Source organism: Necator americanus, chromosome X (genome assembly GCF_031761385.1).
Source record: "Necator americanus strain Aroian chromosome X, whole genome shotgun sequence".
In the NCBI taxonomy this organism is placed as follows: Eukaryota; Metazoa; Nematoda; class Chromadorea; order Rhabditida; family Ancylostomatidae; genus Necator; species Necator americanus.
The window spans coordinates 13,077,496-13,095,669 of NC_087376.1; the positions used below are offsets into that span (position 1 = coordinate 13,077,496).

The 18,174-nt window shown below is 42.6% G+C and overlaps 10 protein-coding genes across 11 annotated transcripts; 5 read left to right on the forward strand and 5 right to left on the reverse strand.

The window, feature by feature from the left end:
• Positions 1-1,666: 1,666 nt before the first annotated feature.
• RB195_022800 (uncharacterized protein) lies at positions 1,667-5,375 on the forward strand (the record flags this gene model as incomplete). Of its 2 annotated transcripts, XM_064210029.1 has the most annotated exons (5): positions 1,667-1,720; positions 1,773-1,859; positions 4,620-4,705; positions 4,764-4,852; positions 5,308-5,375. In XM_064210029.1, the coding sequence occupies 5 exons, from the start codon at positions 1,667-1,669 to the stop codon at positions 5,373-5,375; spliced, it is 384 nt and encodes a 127-aa protein (XP_064065909.1). The 2 variants fall into 2 exon arrangements, with proteins under 2 accessions (XP_064065909.1, XP_064065910.1); XM_064210028.1 differs by lacking the exon at positions 5,308-5,375 and having other exon boundaries at positions 4,764-4,872.
• A 290-nt stretch (positions 5,376-5,665) lies between these two features.
• Positions 5,666-6,436, reverse strand: RB195_022801 (uncharacterized protein; the record flags this gene model as incomplete). The annotated part of the gene is made up of 1 exon (XM_064210030.1): positions 5,666-6,436. The coding sequence occupies one exon, from the start codon at positions 6,434-6,436 to the stop codon at positions 5,666-5,668; it is 771 nt and encodes a 256-aa protein (XP_064065911.1).
• A 350-nt stretch (positions 6,437-6,786) lies between these two features.
• RB195_022802 (uncharacterized protein) lies at positions 6,787-7,774 on the reverse strand (the record flags this gene model as incomplete). The annotated part of the gene is made up of 3 exons (XM_064210031.1): positions 6,787-7,270; positions 7,338-7,448; positions 7,506-7,774. 3 exons carry the CDS (start codon positions 7,772-7,774, stop codon positions 6,787-6,789), a joined length of 864 nt encoding a protein of 287 aa, XP_064065912.1.
• A 245-nt stretch (positions 7,775-8,019) lies between these two features.
• On the reverse strand, positions 8,020-8,364 carry RB195_022803 (uncharacterized protein; the record flags this gene model as incomplete). The annotated part of the gene is made up of 1 exon (XM_064210032.1): positions 8,020-8,364. One exon carries the CDS (start codon positions 8,362-8,364, stop codon positions 8,020-8,022), a length of 345 nt encoding a protein of 114 aa, XP_064065913.1.
• RB195_022804 (uncharacterized protein) lies at positions 8,315-8,602 on the reverse strand (the record flags this gene model as incomplete). The annotated part of the gene is made up of 1 exon (XM_064210033.1): positions 8,315-8,602. The coding sequence occupies one exon, from the start codon at positions 8,600-8,602 to the stop codon at positions 8,315-8,317; it is 288 nt and encodes a 95-aa protein (XP_064065914.1).
• A 2,222-nt stretch (positions 8,603-10,824) lies between these two features.
• RB195_022805 (uncharacterized protein) lies at positions 10,825-11,109 on the forward strand (the record flags this gene model as incomplete). Its single annotated transcript, XM_064210034.1, has 1 exon — positions 10,825-11,109. One exon carries the CDS (start codon positions 10,825-10,827, stop codon positions 11,107-11,109), a length of 285 nt encoding a protein of 94 aa, XP_064065915.1.
• A 168-nt stretch (positions 11,110-11,277) lies between these two features.
• On the forward strand, positions 11,278-11,616 carry RB195_022806 (uncharacterized protein; the record flags this gene model as incomplete). The annotated part of the gene is made up of 1 exon (XM_064210035.1): positions 11,278-11,616. One exon carries the CDS (start codon positions 11,278-11,280, stop codon positions 11,614-11,616), a length of 339 nt encoding a protein of 112 aa, XP_064065916.1.
• Positions 11,617-12,211: 595 nt separating this feature from the next.
• Positions 12,212-12,637, forward strand: RB195_022807 (uncharacterized protein; the record flags this gene model as incomplete). Its single annotated transcript, XM_064210036.1, has 1 exon — positions 12,212-12,637. One exon carries the CDS (start codon positions 12,212-12,214, stop codon positions 12,635-12,637), a length of 426 nt encoding a protein of 141 aa, XP_064065917.1.
• A 6-nt stretch (positions 12,638-12,643) lies between these two features.
• Positions 12,644-13,084, forward strand: RB195_022808 (uncharacterized protein; the record flags this gene model as incomplete). The annotated part of the gene is made up of 1 exon (XM_064210037.1): positions 12,644-13,084. One exon carries the CDS (start codon positions 12,644-12,646, stop codon positions 13,082-13,084), a length of 441 nt encoding a protein of 146 aa, XP_064065918.1.
• On the reverse strand, positions 12,909-17,703 carry RB195_022809 (uncharacterized protein; the record flags this gene model as incomplete). The annotated part of the gene is made up of 3 exons (XM_064210038.1): positions 12,909-12,977; positions 14,238-14,321; positions 17,368-17,703. The coding sequence occupies 3 exons, from the start codon at positions 17,701-17,703 to the stop codon at positions 12,909-12,911; spliced, it is 489 nt and encodes a 162-aa protein (XP_064065919.1).
• Positions 17,704-18,174: the final 471 nt, after the last annotated feature.

Here is an 18,174-nt window from a genome sequence, read left to right on the forward strand (position 1 = left end):
GTACGTGTTTTCGCTGCATCTTTCCTCATCTTTGCCCTCTTCTTATGCTTTTTTCTACTCCATATTTCTTCTATGCAAATCAAACGTGAACCAACAGCAACCACGCTCAACATCTACTCACACATCGAACTAGCGCTGAATTAGATGTTACCGCAATCTTACTACTCCACATTGATGTAATTCTCTGATAAGAGGGAGACCGAGAACGACTGAGACCTGTTGACATGCGAGTGGGGCCGGGATATGAGCAGATGTTGACCACATCCAAATGCAGACATACGAAAAGGACTAATCTAGATTAACCATGCTAAGCTTCATCAAAGCGTTCTGTATAAATGAACGATCAGTTCCACGCCGATAAAAAACATGTTGTTGCAGTTACAGCTAACAAGCCGTTTCGTAAACTTTTGTGTCCGATGTAGAGTGGGGTCTTTTCAGAAGCCTTTTTAACGGAACAAAAAAGACGACAAATTTCGGAGGCAAAAGATGAAGTCCACTGCATACGGACGTTTCCTTGCTTTGCCAAGTTGTTGATAGGCTGGTTAGGGACAAGATACTTCTAACTCAAACCACACGTTATTCTTTGCTGGACACGTTTACATGGATGTACATATGTTTGCCACATGTTGTCATGATGTCCAGTAATTTCATTCACCTGCTCGCTACCTGTCTGTTTGATAGACGCTCAAGGTGCCAATGCGATGTATTCATGCTGCAACAGCACCAACGATTCAAGCAATGTCACATCGAAGGGACGCTTATTAAAAAAAACAGCAGTAGAAGGTTAATAGAAATTAACAAAATTAGCACAAGTTTGTGCAATCACAACTTAACAAGATAAGGCTATTAAAGGCAGCGTATCACGTAACTGAGATTTTGAGTCGAGTTTGAGTCCAAAGAGTTTGAGGTGTGGACTATCTGTACGATTATTACATTTGGCGTCCCGCCCAGTTCTCCGTAACTGTCGTAAAAAACGGCGTAAAAAGTCGTGGGAAATGGTGTTTGTTTCTACGAGGTACGCGAAAACGCGTCTCAATTGCGCACGCGCCGCATCAACGCGCGAGCGGTCAAAAAATCAATGAATTCTCTGCAGCCTTCTCAAGTGAAACCAGTGAATAGGGTGCTGAGGAAACCGGAGCGTTTACAAGAGTGGGGCATTGAGCTGAGCCCAACTCGTCTTCGTAATCTACTCCTATGTCGCCCACAGAGACTCATCATCATCAATTGTGGGATGTCATGCCTTTAACAACCAGAACTCACCTAAGAACCGATGGAACTATGCAGATATCGCAATGGCCTTCTGCAATTCATTTGAAAGAGACTAGCATCGCGATGAGACGGATGTTTAACCTAACTTGTACACGTTAACTCACAAAATTCAGAAGCTTCTAAACTGTGTTAGCTTATTTGTAGCACCCATTATGCTATCTAAATCTTGCCAAAGCTTTGTAATTTTTGTTTATAGAGCTGTAGGTTTTTCAAACTTTTTTCCAGGACTAGAACAGAAAGGGTATGTGTATGTATTTCGTTTCTTTTTCCGCTTTGTTCTAGAGACATCATCAGTGACTAATAAATTTTCCTGCTGAGATTAGAAGTGAGATAATGAGAATGATTCTGTTCCGCAACTGAAGAACTTCTATATTTAGCATTCGAAAAAGGCGAGTGGATGCTTCTTGAACCTATTATGAAGGTTGAGGTTACTTCTCCATCTGAATTCCAGGTTAATGTTGCAATCGTGAAACATTTTTAAGTGTTCTGATTACAACTTTCAGGGAGTTGTTGTAACGTCACTAACACAACGCAAAGCTACGATTATTTCCACTGATTCTATGGAAGAGTACATCATAGTTGTTTGCGAGGTATATTAGAGTCGATTTTCACAAATTTGAAGAGCTTTGGGACTACAAAACGTTCATCCAAATGTTGCACGGTGCGTAGCGTCAGTATTGTTTTCCTCTTGCAGACACACTCCACAAGAAAAGAGCAAAAGAAGTGGAAAAATGAAGAATTTGAAGGGTAATGTGAAGAAAGGGTCAAGTGAGAAGTGTACAAAAATGACATGTAATAACACTCCACAGTGTCAACAGAAAGTGTAAAACTACAGAAAACAAAAACAAAAAAAAAAAACGATTGGGAAAACAATGTTGAATGAACTTCCTATGAATGTATGGTGCAAAAGAGCAGTTTGGTCGCGTTTCTGATGTTTGGAATCCTAGAATATTCATTGAATATATTTGTTGTGAAGGAAATCATCTTAGCAGTGGAGAGTATCTTGAAATATACCAGGATCACCAGGATGCGAACCAGTAGTGACATTGTGGCAGCTCAAAAAAAAGCTTTCCACTGAGTCCCGACTTCGCCATAAAAATTGAAGTACAGTATTTCAAAGGCTGTAATTTCATTTTGAGAAAAAGGGGTAAAAAAGATAGCGCAGGAGGATGCTGAAGAGAACTCACTATGAAACATTTTCAAAAACCAACTGGCAAAAGCCTCGTACCAAAAGAACGCTAAGATGACGGTTGATTACAAAATATATAGCACCTCTCTGCTTTGGTGGCCTCTTGCGCTGACATTGGTCTCTCTGTCCGATTCGTATCGAAGCTGTTTCTTACATAGTAAGTTGAACTTGAATTTTATGTTTTAATCTGCACTTATCACCATTGTGTAGCTCGCACACAAAGCGAAAATTATGCGCATCAAGATGTCGTCAGTAAACATGGTTGAGTAGGAAATTAGTTGATGAGCAGCTCCTTTCACTAGTGGGCTCAAACTCTTTTACGTCGGATTTTTTTGAAGCTTTGAACAATTCGATGCGAGGAACGTGTTCGGCAAAGTACGATTTACAGTACAGTTCAGATTTTGTTAACACAGGGCTTTCTAGGGGAATTACCGGGACAAATTTGTGTTCCCACTACGAAACGATGCTACATATGTGCCCTATCAGTCATAAGCAACAGTTTATCAGAGTCTGTATCTGACAACCCTTTCTGATCAGGAACATTTTTTGCAGTTTAGCCCTTCATGGTTCTTTTTCTGTTAGCGGCATGAGTTCCCTGTTGATAGACTGTTCTGCAACTGTTCAGGTTGCCTGCCAAAGAATGATACTCTGTTGTGAAAAACATTCACATCTTGCTTGGCGCATATATCTTTGTTATTCGGACTAAAATTAGGAGCCAAAATCACCAAGATCATCTGTATCTAGCTACTTAAAAATCGCACGAATCATATCCATTTTTATCTGAAATCTAACAGAAATCTTTTTTGAACATGGTCGATTGCATGGGACGAATCCCTTCTCTGATCCCTTGGAAGAAAAAGTATTCATTTGATAAGACTTCCCGAAGGTAAGATCTAGGAAAAACTCATTCTTGTCCCCTTATTAGAAATGACATGTACTTTTAACTACACTGTTCTCTAATTTCTTCCGTAATTCCGACAAACCACACCATTTTTTACATATTTTTATAACTACTGTGTAGTTCTGGTATGGTCAGAAAAGTATCTAAGGCATCTAGACATATCTGGGGTTGTCTGTGTCTCAATGAATGACTGGAGCTTGTGACTTCGTCGAGGTATGAACGCGTATCCCTTGGCATATCCACTGGGCACGTAATTTCTCGCAGGGATTCGCGGAGAATCCGCCGGGACTCTCTTCACCCTTGTTCCAAGTTTTTGTGAAAATTCAGCTCATCTTCAGCTTAGAATAGTTCTATATGCAAACAATCTTTTCTGGGTAGCACGCAAAGAAACGTATGTTCATTATCTGGTTGTTAATCGTATTTTCAGGTGGGACCTTCATTTGCGTGGCTTTTTGCCATCTTAAGAGGCCTTAATAAAGGTCGATTGTAACAGTACTACGTTCACTCCGTCAGGTGTTACTTTACCCTGGGTCAATGTTTCGATAATCGTTCAACGTAGTGACAACAGAAGCCGTATCATTGAAAATAGTCTTACACAGTGTTGCACCGGATGTGGTGTGCCTGATAGCACGCACTTGTCACTGCTTAGTGTACCAGCGAATGAGTATTGCTTAGTGTGGTCCTGTCGTCCAGCAGACTGACAATAGGTCAAATCCTAGACGGAGCATGGAGTCTTTGGTAACAAAACTCAGTTTCGTTGCGCTGAATCGCCGGACATTATCGATCTGAAGGTACTCGGCGTTCTGGAGCTTGTTCCACTTCTTGCTGTTCGTTGTATGAGCAGAACAGAACAGCCAATAATAAAATGTCTCCGAAACATGCATTGCCATCATATCGATGAATGCTTTGTTGTGACATCAATGCAATCCGAAATGAAGGAGTGGTTTAGAATTTTGAAAGAATGATCACACTTCATCAGAATTGAAAACATTCAAACAATGGTTGGCTGACTTATACTGTTGCTTAAATGAGACTGTGCAGTAGTATTGTAGAAAAGCGGTGAGACTGGTCAGTTTGTTTTCTTGTTTGGAGTTATTGTGTAGTGTCCCTGGAATGATATCGAGGCTTGGCAAGAAGAAGAGTTTGATTGAATACAAGTCGCAACAAAAACCTTCAACCACTTTCAGGCCCTTGATAAACACAAGATTCTCGAAACGTTAGACCATAAATAAAACAACAAAGTATAAATTCAGTTTACAGTGTCCCCTAGCTGCTATGTTTGGATACACGTCAATACTACGTTCAATTACTGAGGGGAAAGGAGAATTTACAATGGAATACTGCAGGTTTCTTCTTTGTGCCTTCTATCTTACGTGTTATTTGTAACAGTAAGGAAACGTTAAGGTATGCTCCAACTACTGAGGAAGCACAAAGTAATATCATACGCGAATGGCAGGCTTTACATGGTCTTGGGGCAATTGGTAATAAGAATAGTAAGAGGGGCAAAAGATAGCGGCTCGTTTATTTTGTTCGTTTTTCTACAAGTTGCGCTCTAGTAAAAGCAAGCAACTAGTTTTTTTTTGCCATTACACTGATGTGGCTAGATCTTAGTCATTTTATTTTTAAGACCTAGTACATTTTGCGTGTGCTTATTTCCTCATTGTTAAAAGTGTTTGTATGTCATACGTTTCATCGATACCCAGATTCGTTGTTAATAAAATCGATTTGAACCTGACGCAGAGTTTTCTATCAAATAAATTGAAGGGAAATGACGATAATGTATAGTTTATGATAAAAAAAAAGAATACATTACGGAATTAAATGATAATGATATAAAAATGGCAAATAATCAACAACAGCAAGAACCTCTGCGATTGAGAATCTCCTTCTTTATATTCTTGCCCTAATACCGATCGAATTTAAAAGTTCTCATGTTTTCCCATTTTAGAGAAACTATACCGTGTTTTGGAAGCCCATTCAGCATCCAAAGAGAGTCGAAATAACGCCCATATGTAAGATTTAGGGCGTGTGTAGCGCTATCGGTGAGAGTTTCCGCTGTGCCTGCACGATCGATAGGAGGTTCAAATCCACTGTAGTGCCAACCAAGCTTCTCATCCATCCAGTGTCGATAACTTGGTGTCAGACTTGCCTGGGAGGATAAAAACACTGACTTACAAATAAGCTAGCCCTCGCAAACCATTGTATAGACCAGTTACATGTTCGTAAGGATCAAACGACGAAAAGTGAATGTGGTGGCGCATCCCAAGCGGATTAATTACTTACGTAGATACTTAGATGGCCCTTCTTCACTGGACGTGCGGGCCCCAGCATCTCTTCCACTCGTTTCGTTCCCTCGCCATTGTCATCCAAGATGTTCTCAAGTTTCGTGAGTGACGTTGACAAAGTCCTTGAGCCGTATCCAGCTGAGCTCTCAGCTGGTCCACCCGTGTACCGAACACGTCACTCCATCTCGCTGGCGGTCTTCCTTGGGGGCGTTTAGCACCTCTTGGGATCCACTCTAGCGTTCTTTTAGTCCATTTATCGTCGATTTTTCTCATGACGTGACCGGCCCATCTATGTTTTGCTTTAGATACATATTCCGCTGGGTCGCGAAGACGGGACATTCCTCTTAAGTCGGAGCTACGAAGACCGGCTAGGTGTTGTGTGCGCCGGTTAAACTTCAGGAGACATCTCTCAAGGGCTCTGTGGGTAGTAAGTAGCTTCCTAGACGTGGCAGCGGTGTCTGCCCACGTCTCCGCCGCGTAGCAGAGCGCTGGAAGAACTGTCGAGTCGAACAGATGGGCACGAAGATCTTGGTCCGTCAGTTGGTCCGTAGCTTCCCTGACGGCTGCGAATGCTGCCCATGCTGCCCTCATTCTTCTATTCAGTCCTTCCTTCAAGTCGTTTTCCATGTTCATATAACGTCCGAGGTATACGTATGACGAAGTTTCCACGATTTGGGAGCCTTCAAGTTGTACTCCTCTGTCCTCGCAGTAGGCGTTCTTCATGAACTGTGTCTTCTTTCTGTTTATTCGTAGTCCCATTCTCTTCCCTGCTTCGTTCAATTCGTTGAGCATAGTTTCTGCTTCATTGGCACTGCTCGAAAAGAGGACGATGTCGTCCGCGAAACGAAGGTTCGAGAGAAATCTTCCAGCAAAACGTATGCTCCTTTCTTCTCAGGAAAGTAATTTCATTATCCACTGCAATGCAGCCGTGAACAGCTTCGGCGATATAGTATCGCCTTTTCGTACCCCCTTTCCAATGGGTATGGTGAGGGAGCGGTGGAAAAGCTGTATCTTCGTAGTGCATTGATCGTAGCAGTTGGCTAATGTCCTTACATACGAAGCGTCCACATCTTGATCGACCAGCGCTGACAGTATTGCATTCGTTTCTACGCTGTCGAAGGCTTTCTCATAGTCGACGAAGGTTAGAACAAGAGGCAGGTGGTATTCTCTATGACCCTCGACACGGTCTGGATGTGGTCCAAGCAGCTGAACCCCTGGCGGAATCCAGCTTGTTCTAGAGGCTGGGCTCCATCCAGCGTTCTAGATATGCGTGTGAGGATGATCTTGGTGAATACTTTGTATAACACGCTCAGCAAGCATATCGGACAGTAGTTCCGAAGGTCCTCTCGGTCACCTTTCTTATGGATAAGAACGGTTCGCGAGGTCTTCCATTGGTCTGGCGTCCTTTCTTTCTGAAAGTAGGATGTCATGTGCGCTGCTAAGATTCCATGAAGTGGATGACCACCAGCCCGAAGACAGTCTGCTGATATAAAATCATGTCCGGGGGCTGTGCCACGTTTCATGCTCTTGATAGCGACTCGTACTTCCGAAGGGAGAATCCGTGGTGGAGGTTCACCACGGATTCTCCCTTCGGAAGTACGAGTTGATTGGTTGGGGATGATCGGGCTTGACACAGGAGTTGATGAACGGAAAAGGTTCGAGTAGAACCTCTCCGTAATGATTTCCATCTCACGTCCCGTACTCGCTCAGCAAGGCTGCTAGCGGAATATTATATTCACGGAGATCCCTGCGACACTTCTTTAGACTCGTTCTTCTTTGTGCTGCTTCTAGAATCTTCTTCTGCCTGTATTTCAAAAGATCCTCCTGCAACGCTTTTCTGCAGCTAGTGTTTGCTACTAACCGCTCAATGTCCGATGCATTCGGATCAACCCTCGAAGCCCTTCTTTCCAACAATTCTTTGGTGGTCTTCGAAATTCGATCCAAGTTTGTCGTGCGCGGCTTCGAGGCACGTTCAGCACAGACTCGTAATCCTCTGAGCAGCATCTCGTAGTCCACGTTTGGGTCCTCTTCGATGTGCCAGTCACCTTGGGGCAAGGAGTCCTGGAGTACGCAATCGTCGTAGATGACTTCCTTTCTCCTTCGTTGCCGATAGCAGATCTTCTTTTCCATCGTGTGGCTAAGTCGTATTTTGCACGAAGGAGACGGTGATCAGAACCACTACAAAAGGATGGTATTACTGAGACGTCAAGTAGACACCACCTCCGGTTGGGAGTATGTGATCGATCTCCGCACGAGTCGCGTCATTGGGCGATTCCCATGTCCACCGACGATGATCTTTTTTTCATAAAAAGGGAGTTCCCATGAAAGAGGCGAGCGGCGGACAACAGCCCGGCGAGACGATTGCCATTTTCATTTCAGTCCCCTAGTCCAAATCTTCCAATCCTGCATTCTTCTTCTGTGGCATTTCCTAGTTTTGCGTTGAAGTCTCCGACAACGAATTTGTAGAAGGACTTCTCGTTGCGGATTACTTCCTCCAGCTCCTCGTAAAACGCATCCGATTCGGAACCATCAGCTGCTGATGTTGGTGAGTAGCAGTTGGAGGATTTTGGCGCAGAGAGCGGAGACGAAGAATGGCCAGATGAGGTGACAGGATCTCGTGAGAATCGACAAGATGGATGACAAATGGGTGCACAACAAAACCAACACCGCCTACATTTCGCGACGAATCTTCTCTCCACGAATGACGAGTGTACCGTCATTCATCTGTTGTACGTCGCTCCTTCTACACTTGGTCTCCTGCAGAGCAATCACGTGAAATTTGATACGCTCTGCAGCTCCGAGAAGGGCATGCAGGACAGCGTCTGTGGACACTGTTCTCGCGTTGTAAGTACACAGTCTGGGACAGTCTCCATGGCGAGTCGTGCGCGTGTCGCCTTGGTCCAGAATCAATGACGTCCTGAGCAACCTGAGATTTGATCGCCTCTCACCGGTCGCCATACCGTCCGACGTATGAGACGGCAGGGTCCAGTGTGCAAGGTACTGAGGCAGTAAATATGCTAGAGTGGCAAAGAGACTTTTCCCCAAACTAAGCGGCCATGCCACGGCGAGCTTAGCTTTCACCACAAGTCGTCGCCCAACCTATATGGATCAGGGAACCACCTTGCGACATTTTGCCAAGACGGTGGTGAATCTTAACAGTGGTTTACTCTTAGCTAGGCTTCCGATTCTGAGAAGTCGGAATGTCGGATGTGTCGAACTCCTTCTCAGCTTGGGCGACCATGCTGGAGGATGATACCCAGATACATACACAGATACATACATACATACATACATACATACATACATACATACATACATACATACATACACAGATACATACATACATACATACATACACAGATACATACATACATACATACATACACATACATACATACATACATACATACATACACAAATACATACATACATACATACATACATACATACATACATACATACATACATACATACATACATACATACATACATACATACATACATACATACATACATACATACATACATACATACATACATACATACATACATACATACATACATACATACATACATACATACATACATACATACATACATACATACATACATACATACATACATACATACATACATACATACATACATACATACATACATACATACATACATACATACATACATACATACATACATACATACATACATACATACATACACAGATACATACATACATACATACATACATACACAGATACATACATACATACATACATACATACACAGATACATACATACATACATACATACATACACAGATACATACATACATACATACATACATACATACACAGATACATACATACATACATACATACACAGATACATACATACATACATACATACACAGATACATACATACATACATACATACATACACAAATACATACATACATACATACATACATACATACATACATACATACATACATACATACATACATACATACATACATACATACATACATACATACATACATACATACATACATACATACACATACATACATACATACATACATACATACATACATACATACATACATACATACATACATACATACATACACATACACTACATACATACATACATACATACATACATACATACATACATACATACATACATACATACATACATACATACATACATACATACATACATACATACATACATACATACATACATACATACATACATACATACATACATACATACATACATACATACATACATACATACATACATACATACATACATACATACATACATACATACATACATACATACATACATACATACATACATACATACATACATACATACATACATACATACATACATACATACATACATACATACATACATACATACATACATACATACATACATACATACATACATACATACATACATACATACATACATACATACATACATACATACATACATACATACATACATACATACATACATACATACATACATACATACATACATACATACATACATACATACATACATACATACATACATACATACATACATACATACATACATACATACATACATACATACATACATACATACATACATACATACATACATACATACATACATACATACATACATACATACATACATACATACATACATACATACATACATACATACATACATACATACATACATACATACATACATACATACATACATACATACATACATACATACATACATACATACATACATACATACATACATACGTACATACATACACAGATACATACATATGGAGCCGCGTATACGAGTTCGACTGCTACCTGCACGTGGTGGCCCTGCCTTCACTAAACGCAATCAGGCGTTCGAGTGTACGCATTGGGGACGTACGGGCTATATAACCTGCACTGTTATACGGCGAAAGATCCCCATATATTGCAAAAAGGTACTGTCGTCCATCACATCGTCAAAGCCCATAACCTAAAAGGTGAACTGCCTGAGGGGAGCATGGAATCTCTGGCAACAACCATTCGTTTCGTCTCGCTGAACTGCCGAACACTATGCAGTGAACTCCAACAAGCCGCACTGTCTAGCCTTCTATGATGAACCCAATGCGTTGATGTCTAAAATACCAAGCCAGCAGGTGGTCATTGTCGGAGTCGACGCAAATGCGAAAATAGGACTCGAACAGCAATCCGATGTGCTAAGAAAATGGTATTATCCAGCGGAGCGCAAGTCGAACGGCGACCGTCTGGTATTTACCTATACCATTTTATGCGAACAGACGGGCCTCATTATCGCATCCACGTTTAAGAGGAATCATCGAAGCCATCAGCTCACGTGGCAGAAGTCATCCCTTCTAACGCCTGGAGAGCAGCGCAAAGCGGAAGATGAGAACTCTTAAACTTCAGCTCGACTACTTTCTGACGAGGAACATTCCTCACTCAGATATCCGAAAATCTCAAACTGTGTGGCACGTCGCGTTCGACTCTGACCGCCGTCCAGTACTTCTCAGCCTCAAGATAAGTTCCACAAGGGAAACCGAGAAGTTCCTCTTCACCCGAAAATCGATATGGCAGGTCTGAAAGACGAAGAATGCGGAACGAAATTCCGCCAACGAGAGTCTATTCATGATGGAGTACGAACCAGGAAGAAGCTTAGCGATGCGAATTCCTTCACAAAATGCATTCAGAACGCTGCAAGGAAAACGCTCCCGGTTCTGTTGCCGCGGAAGAAGTTTCCCTTTGCATCTGCGGAAACAGAATCCACGTGCAATTCTGTATGTGTGGCGCACAGTACTGGTGACTTCAACCAGGAAAAGCGTCTTAGAAGGAAGTTGCGTCGTCAACTACAACAAGACCGCGATAACGAGTGGACGTCAAGAGCGACGGAGTTTGAAAAGGCATGGTAGGACAAGAACTCGCGGAAAGCCTATGCTTTACTAAAACAGTATAGCGGCAAAATGAAAAGATGTTCTCCGGTCCTTAACACTGTCAATGGAGTAGCTTCGGTGAAGCAACCCTCAAAATTTGGAGGGATCACTTCAAGACCTTGCTGAACCGGCAAGTACCATCAGCTTCTGAACTTGAGCGCGTTCATAGGCCGATATATGCAGTTAACGAGGAGCCACCGACCGAGTCGGAGGTTCTAGTCTGTATTCAAAAAATGAAGAATAGAAAATCTGGTGGAGACAATGGGATTAGCGCAGAAATGCTGAAATATCTTCCTCCGCCTGGGATTCGTGAGATGACAAAGATCATCCGTTCAGTATGGATAGACGAAAGGATACCTGATTCGCTATCATAATTCTCCTCCATAAGAAGGTATCCGTCGCGGACCCTAGGTAAAAGGTATTGGAGCGGATTTTCCTGAACCAACTCCTTAAACATCGCCAAGAAACAACGCGCAACGAGCAAGCTGGCTTTCGTCATGGCCGATCTACGATTGACCAGGTGTTGTTCATCGTCAGGAGAGTGATCGAAATCTGGCAGCGGTATCCGAAACCAATGCAATTAGCGTTTCTGGACTTTGAAGCCGCGTTCGACTCTCCCCACCGGGGCTGTCTTCTCAACGCGCTCCGCGCCGATGGAGTACTAGGAAAGTTCGTTCGCTTGTTTGATGACATGAATCAAGGAACAACTGCTGCAGTTGGAACACCAGCCGGATGTACAACACCGTTTGAGGTGATAACTGGAGTAAGACAGGGCAGTGGCAGGATCCTTCATGTACAATTTCACCATCAACGACATTATGCGAAGAACAGTAGATCAGTGTCCTGCCGACATAATTCTAACACCATTCCCTTGACCACTCTCGAGTACGCTGACAATGCTGTTATATTCGCGGAAAGCAGCACGAAACTTCAACATGTTGTCAACCTTGTATCAAAGCTGGCAGCAGCCTATGGGCTACGTCTACGCCCTGATAAATGAAAGCAGATGAGGATTTTTTCGAGACCTCGAACGGGAATCAGGCTGGACGGACAACCGATAGAACTCGTCGATGAGTTCTGTTACCTGGGCTGTACGCTGAAGAACAACGGTAGCTACGAGAAAGATGGTCAGCAAAGATGCGCTAAGGCTACTTCTGCATTTAACTCCTTAACGAAATGCCTGTGGTCGAGCCCTATCACCAGCGAAGTCAATCTGCGAGTCTACCTATCCGCAATTCTTTCCATCGCCTCGGAGGCTTGGGCCGCACCATCTACGGTGATGGAGAGGCTTGATTGCACGGAACGAAAGCTGCTCGTATGGCTACTTGGCTACTTTTGGCCTAGGGTACGCCACAATGAAGATCTTTACGCCGAAACTGATGTGGTATATCGGCGGATGACATGTGGAAGATATCAACATTTTGCACCGGTTTTTGAAAGTGGCTAAAGTAAATCGTCTTGCTTCTTTAGTCATATATTAAGGAAACCAGCAGATCGCCTTGTTCAACAAGTTATGAGGAGTTTGACGGGTTCGAGGTGGAAGAAGCAACCTGGCCGAAAACGGAAGTTCTGGACTGAGGTGGTGAAAGAGGACCTGAAGACACTCGGCATGGATAGGCAGTTCAGGCGAGACGTAAGGACTTGCAGAATGTGAAATAGCGACGAATGGATTGATTCTGCGCAAGCTCTCGCAGAAGATCGAGAAGGTTGGGCAGAGCTGTGTTCAAGGACGGCACACCTCGGCGAAGATCCGGGTAATCGCGTCAGGCGATGAAATCAGCCCACCAATTACGTCAAGTAAGTCATACGTATACATATACATGTACATACACACATATATACATACATACGTTGTACATTCGTAAACTTAAAGTTGCTATCACAGCTGTTTGGGACAATAAAAAACGTTTGTTTATGGAGGCACAGAGAATCATATTAGATGTTCTGCTGGCTACAGACGCAGAGAACTACATAATCACATGAAAGTATGAAAGGAATATATATATATATAAAGGATAAAAGGATAAAGTCTCTGGCGTTAATCAATCCGCTTGGGATGCGCACCCATTCAATTCAGAATCGTTCGAGGTTTACGGACGTGGAACTGGCCTATACAATGACTTGCGGTGGCTAGCCGATGTGTCAAGTCATGTCTTTATCCTCCCAGACAAGTCTGGTACCAACTTATCGACCCCGGAGGGTTGAAAGGCTTGGTTTGCACTAGGGTGGATTCGAACCTCCAATCCATCGTGCAGAAAGCGGAACCTCTAACCGCTACACTACACCCGCCCGACAAATATATATCCATTGCTTTTCTTCTTTTTTTAAATTGGCACTATCGAACCTTTAAACTACATAAAGTACTCATCTCGTGATTTCCGTTTGTAAGATCCTTTTGAAAAACAGAAGCAGTCGATGTCAACTGCATGCGTCAGCATCCAAGGGACGAAATCTCTCATAAGCGCTCGCAAAATAAAAGGCAAGCCACCGTAAAGGCAAATACAAAGGCAGGGAAGCACATGGTGGAAGAGTTTTTAAATCATGGCCCATTTACACAAAGCGTTCAAAGTTCTTCACATTTAGGAAAATCTAAAGTATACCTCAGGTAGCTTTAGGAATGAGTCATCCGGATTGATGTTGACGGCACAGATTGTCAGTTTCAACTTGTCTGTTTTCTCGCACATCTGAAGAGTTCAAGAAGTTCACCTTCGAAATGAGAAAGAAATGAGTGCGTCGAAATGAAAGAAATGAGTGCGACCATCCCGGATCCCGCAATATACAAACTCATCTCTAACTTTTTCCGTGGAATCACTCGCCTCGTGAGATTCGTAGTATGCTGCCTTTAACTTAAAATGTTTTAACAATGTAGAGAGAGATTTCCCACAGTCGGAATGGAACGTGTTGTAACGGGGCGACGTGTTACATGCCCTGTGAAGGCGAACACTGGTACATCTTCAATGAGGAAGACAATCCGAGTTCTTTTTCTCTTGTTTTTGATAATCCTCTCTCTTCTCATGGGATTGCATTGTATCCCTCACTCTTTTTCATTAGGTTCATCTCTTTTTTTGCCCTTCTGCCCTCCTCCTCTCACCTCCAAGATTTTAGCTAGTACTGATGCTGTTGTTGAATTTTTATTCCCCTGTTCGCTTATTTGTGCTCGATATGATTAATAAAACCTGATTTCCTCAAGACTACGTAATTCTGTATACTACTTGCTCTATTCTCATCATCATACAAAAAAAATCGGGAAACGGAAATAAGGTAATTAGGGGGCACTCAACAGTGCTCTAAACGAAATGTGCTTTAGAGCGCAGAAACCGTTATAATGGTCAGATGCGAATTGTGAAGAAGTTAGAAGTACTACATGTTATGATTTAGCTGTTGACTTCCCGTAAGCTTGCTGGAGAGTTTGAGGTGAAGTTAACGCATTAGCACTTCCAACTCTCTTTCCTTTTTTTTCTTAGTAGTTCTAGCCTAGAAGTCATACATCCTCTCAGACTTATGCTTAGATTTAAGATCCCATACCGACTTTGCCATTTACTTCCAGTAAGCCTGTTTGGAGAGTTTGTCAAAGTTAACGAGTATCAGTTCCAGCTCTATCTTCCTTTCTTTGTCTTAGCAGATCTGGCCTTCATATCATGGATTCTCGAAGAATAATGCTTAGGTTTTAGGGCCCCGACTGACTCAACTATTCACTTCCAGTGATTACATGTCAAAGGATGAACTATCGCTTTTCAAGTGGGAAAGCCATTTGACAGTTGAGGACAGTTTTTGTGCCCTAGGATCGACTTTTGCACTCAAAATGTACTCTGGTTAGAGCACTGTTGAGTGGAGGTCCACAGCACCTTTTTGATACGAAAAACAACCAAAAGTGAGAAAAAAAAAGTAGTTCAGAAGAAATTCCCATACGCTGCGGAAAGGACCAGTGGCGCAGTTGCAGGAATACGTAGTCCTGCTGCTTTACCAGTGCCCGCCTTCTTCGAGAAGCAGCAACAAGGTCGCACGCAAGGGGATACCAGCTTGATGTTCTGCCACATAGAAAACACAGTTACCACATCCACAGCTTTGAGCTCCTCCAATACCCCTCCTCAGCCCTTCCGCTATTCTCAATGGGGGTGGTCATTAGGTACCCGCAGCCGATTATCTGCAGCCGAATGCGTGCCTGCAGAAGAGGCTGTCGGTAGGCCAGACCGGGCATATCTTAGACTAATTGTGATCACTAATCCACGCCCATCCATCACCACGTCACTGAGCTCATGTGCTGTATTTGTATTGCAATTAAGTGATAGAGTTGACTTCCAGGAAGGTTCAAATACGAAAAGATACCAACGTAGCAAGTGAAAAAAGACGTAGAAAGTGAAAATGCTAAAAATGGAGAGAAAACGTAGAAGATATGTACAAGAAAAAAAAAACAACATGAGAAAACATTAATGAAGCTGAAAATTGAAAACGTTCTAAAATAAAATTTAAAAGGTGTAGAAACGAGAAGCTTGTTTTTTGAAAGATATAAACTATATACAGGCTATAGATGTATATTTGTAAGTATGACCATGTAAGATACTGCAGTACTTTGTAAAAGTTTCGATTTGTTTGTTTTACATGAATAAAACACCATTATTTTCTCTTTCTGCGATTTCGTGTGCAATCGTTTGACGTATACGTAAGCGATCGATATTCCGTACAGAAGTAATACCAGAGATTACGTGCTCTTGCGAGGCATTTTTCGCACCTCACTTGACGATGAAGGCCGAAGATGGACGATGTGATGGGCGGGGCGTAAAGCGAACGCAGCGCAATACTCTGCCAACGCTATTAACTGCTGCGCAGAGCAGTTAACGATAGCTGTTGCCAGTCGTTTCCCCTAAGGGTAGGTTGTCGCGGAAGTTGCGGGCACCTAATGATACGCACCCATTCTCAATTGACTAATGTTCGGAGAGAATAAGTGCCGTGAAAATTCAGAGAAATATTTGAAATTGTAGGTGAAGTCGTTAATTCAGTAAATGAAAAGCCACACATAGAGTGTATGAGTTCTGGTTCTACAGGTAGGTCTTAATTAAAGTTTTGTATCTTACGGAAAGGGCAGTTAACGAATAAGCCCCGCGTAAAGTTGAAAGAGAGAATGCTTCTATAATCACTCAACGCGTGTTTCCAGTTTCTCGAATTGGGGCGGCTTTAGACAAGTTATCGAACGATTTTATTTACGTTATAGCATATGTTAACAATTCGAAAAACATTATGAAGTGCAGCAGTAATTGCGAATATTATATTAACACTGTCAACTTTGATCTGTAACAATACTAGTTGTGAATCGGCAGCTACCGCACCTGCAGTTTGGTTTTAGCGACCGACTCGGGGCTGGAAATAGTCAAAGCAGTTCTCTCTGTGAACTATCTCCAGTTTACTTACGTATCAGACAGAATCATGCCTCAGCAAAACCTCTTACTCTCCATATTCCCTCTTACGAGTCTATAGGACACTGATTATAGCTGCAAGACCGTTTTGGAGCTTGCAATGCTGTGTTGAGTAAAAAAGGGTCGCTAAATCCATTTCTGAGATGTGCTCGAAGTGAAATACAACAGCTTATTTATGATACTATGGATGAACAGAAAACTGGCTCAAACTTTCCTATGACCCATTACTGCTTCGGTTTGTAATACAAGAAATGAGTGTACGTGACTAACTCCAGAATATAATAGGATACAGATGGCACTTAGAAACTTATCTAAGTACCTTTTCGATTTTAAGTTTCTGTCCAAAACCTCCACTACTTGCATCTTCAGACCTTTCCACAAGTTTTCCTATTCCCTTGCGGTGTTTGTTGTCCAATTGTAGCACGTCGCGATGAAACAAGCCATGACGCTGGAGGGGCAACGCCGAAAAGTAACTAGCAACTACGCTAGTCTTGACGGAAGCTCTGCATTTCACACTCATAGAATCGTCGTTGTAAGAGCTGCCACGCTGCCTTCGAAAAGAAATATGAGAAAAAACGCAGATAGTTGAAGAATCTCCATTAATTGTTGTTTTCTTGTACCCTTTCAATTTCCCTCTGTTCATTGATTTTGACATCTAACTAACTCACCAGTCAACTATTCGTTGAACGCATCATTCCACGAATCTGAGGTGGTGCGAGAGTACGGTGGGGTATATCTATACGGGTTCGTGGATTATGGGGAGAAGGGTAATTCCGTCCACTTCTTCCTAATCGCCGTAAAAAAACGGCCCGGAAAATGCGACACGTGTACAAGGCTGGCGCGCTCCAATCGAAGTCGTGGGAAATAGCGCCCCGCGACGCTCGAAGCCGCATCCAGACATGCGACAGTCGGAGCCGGTGCTCCGACCCCCTTCACTTTTGGACGGTTGGCGAAGGGACCTCCTTCACTTGAACTGCACCCACGGTCACCACGAGAAAGAAAAAAAAGGTAGACAGTTTAACATGTTGAGAGATGTAAGAAAGTCAAAAATTTCCATTGCAGGTATTCTCTTCAACGTAGGAAGCAAATGGACGATGGAACAGTCGGAAAAGAAGGAATATTCATT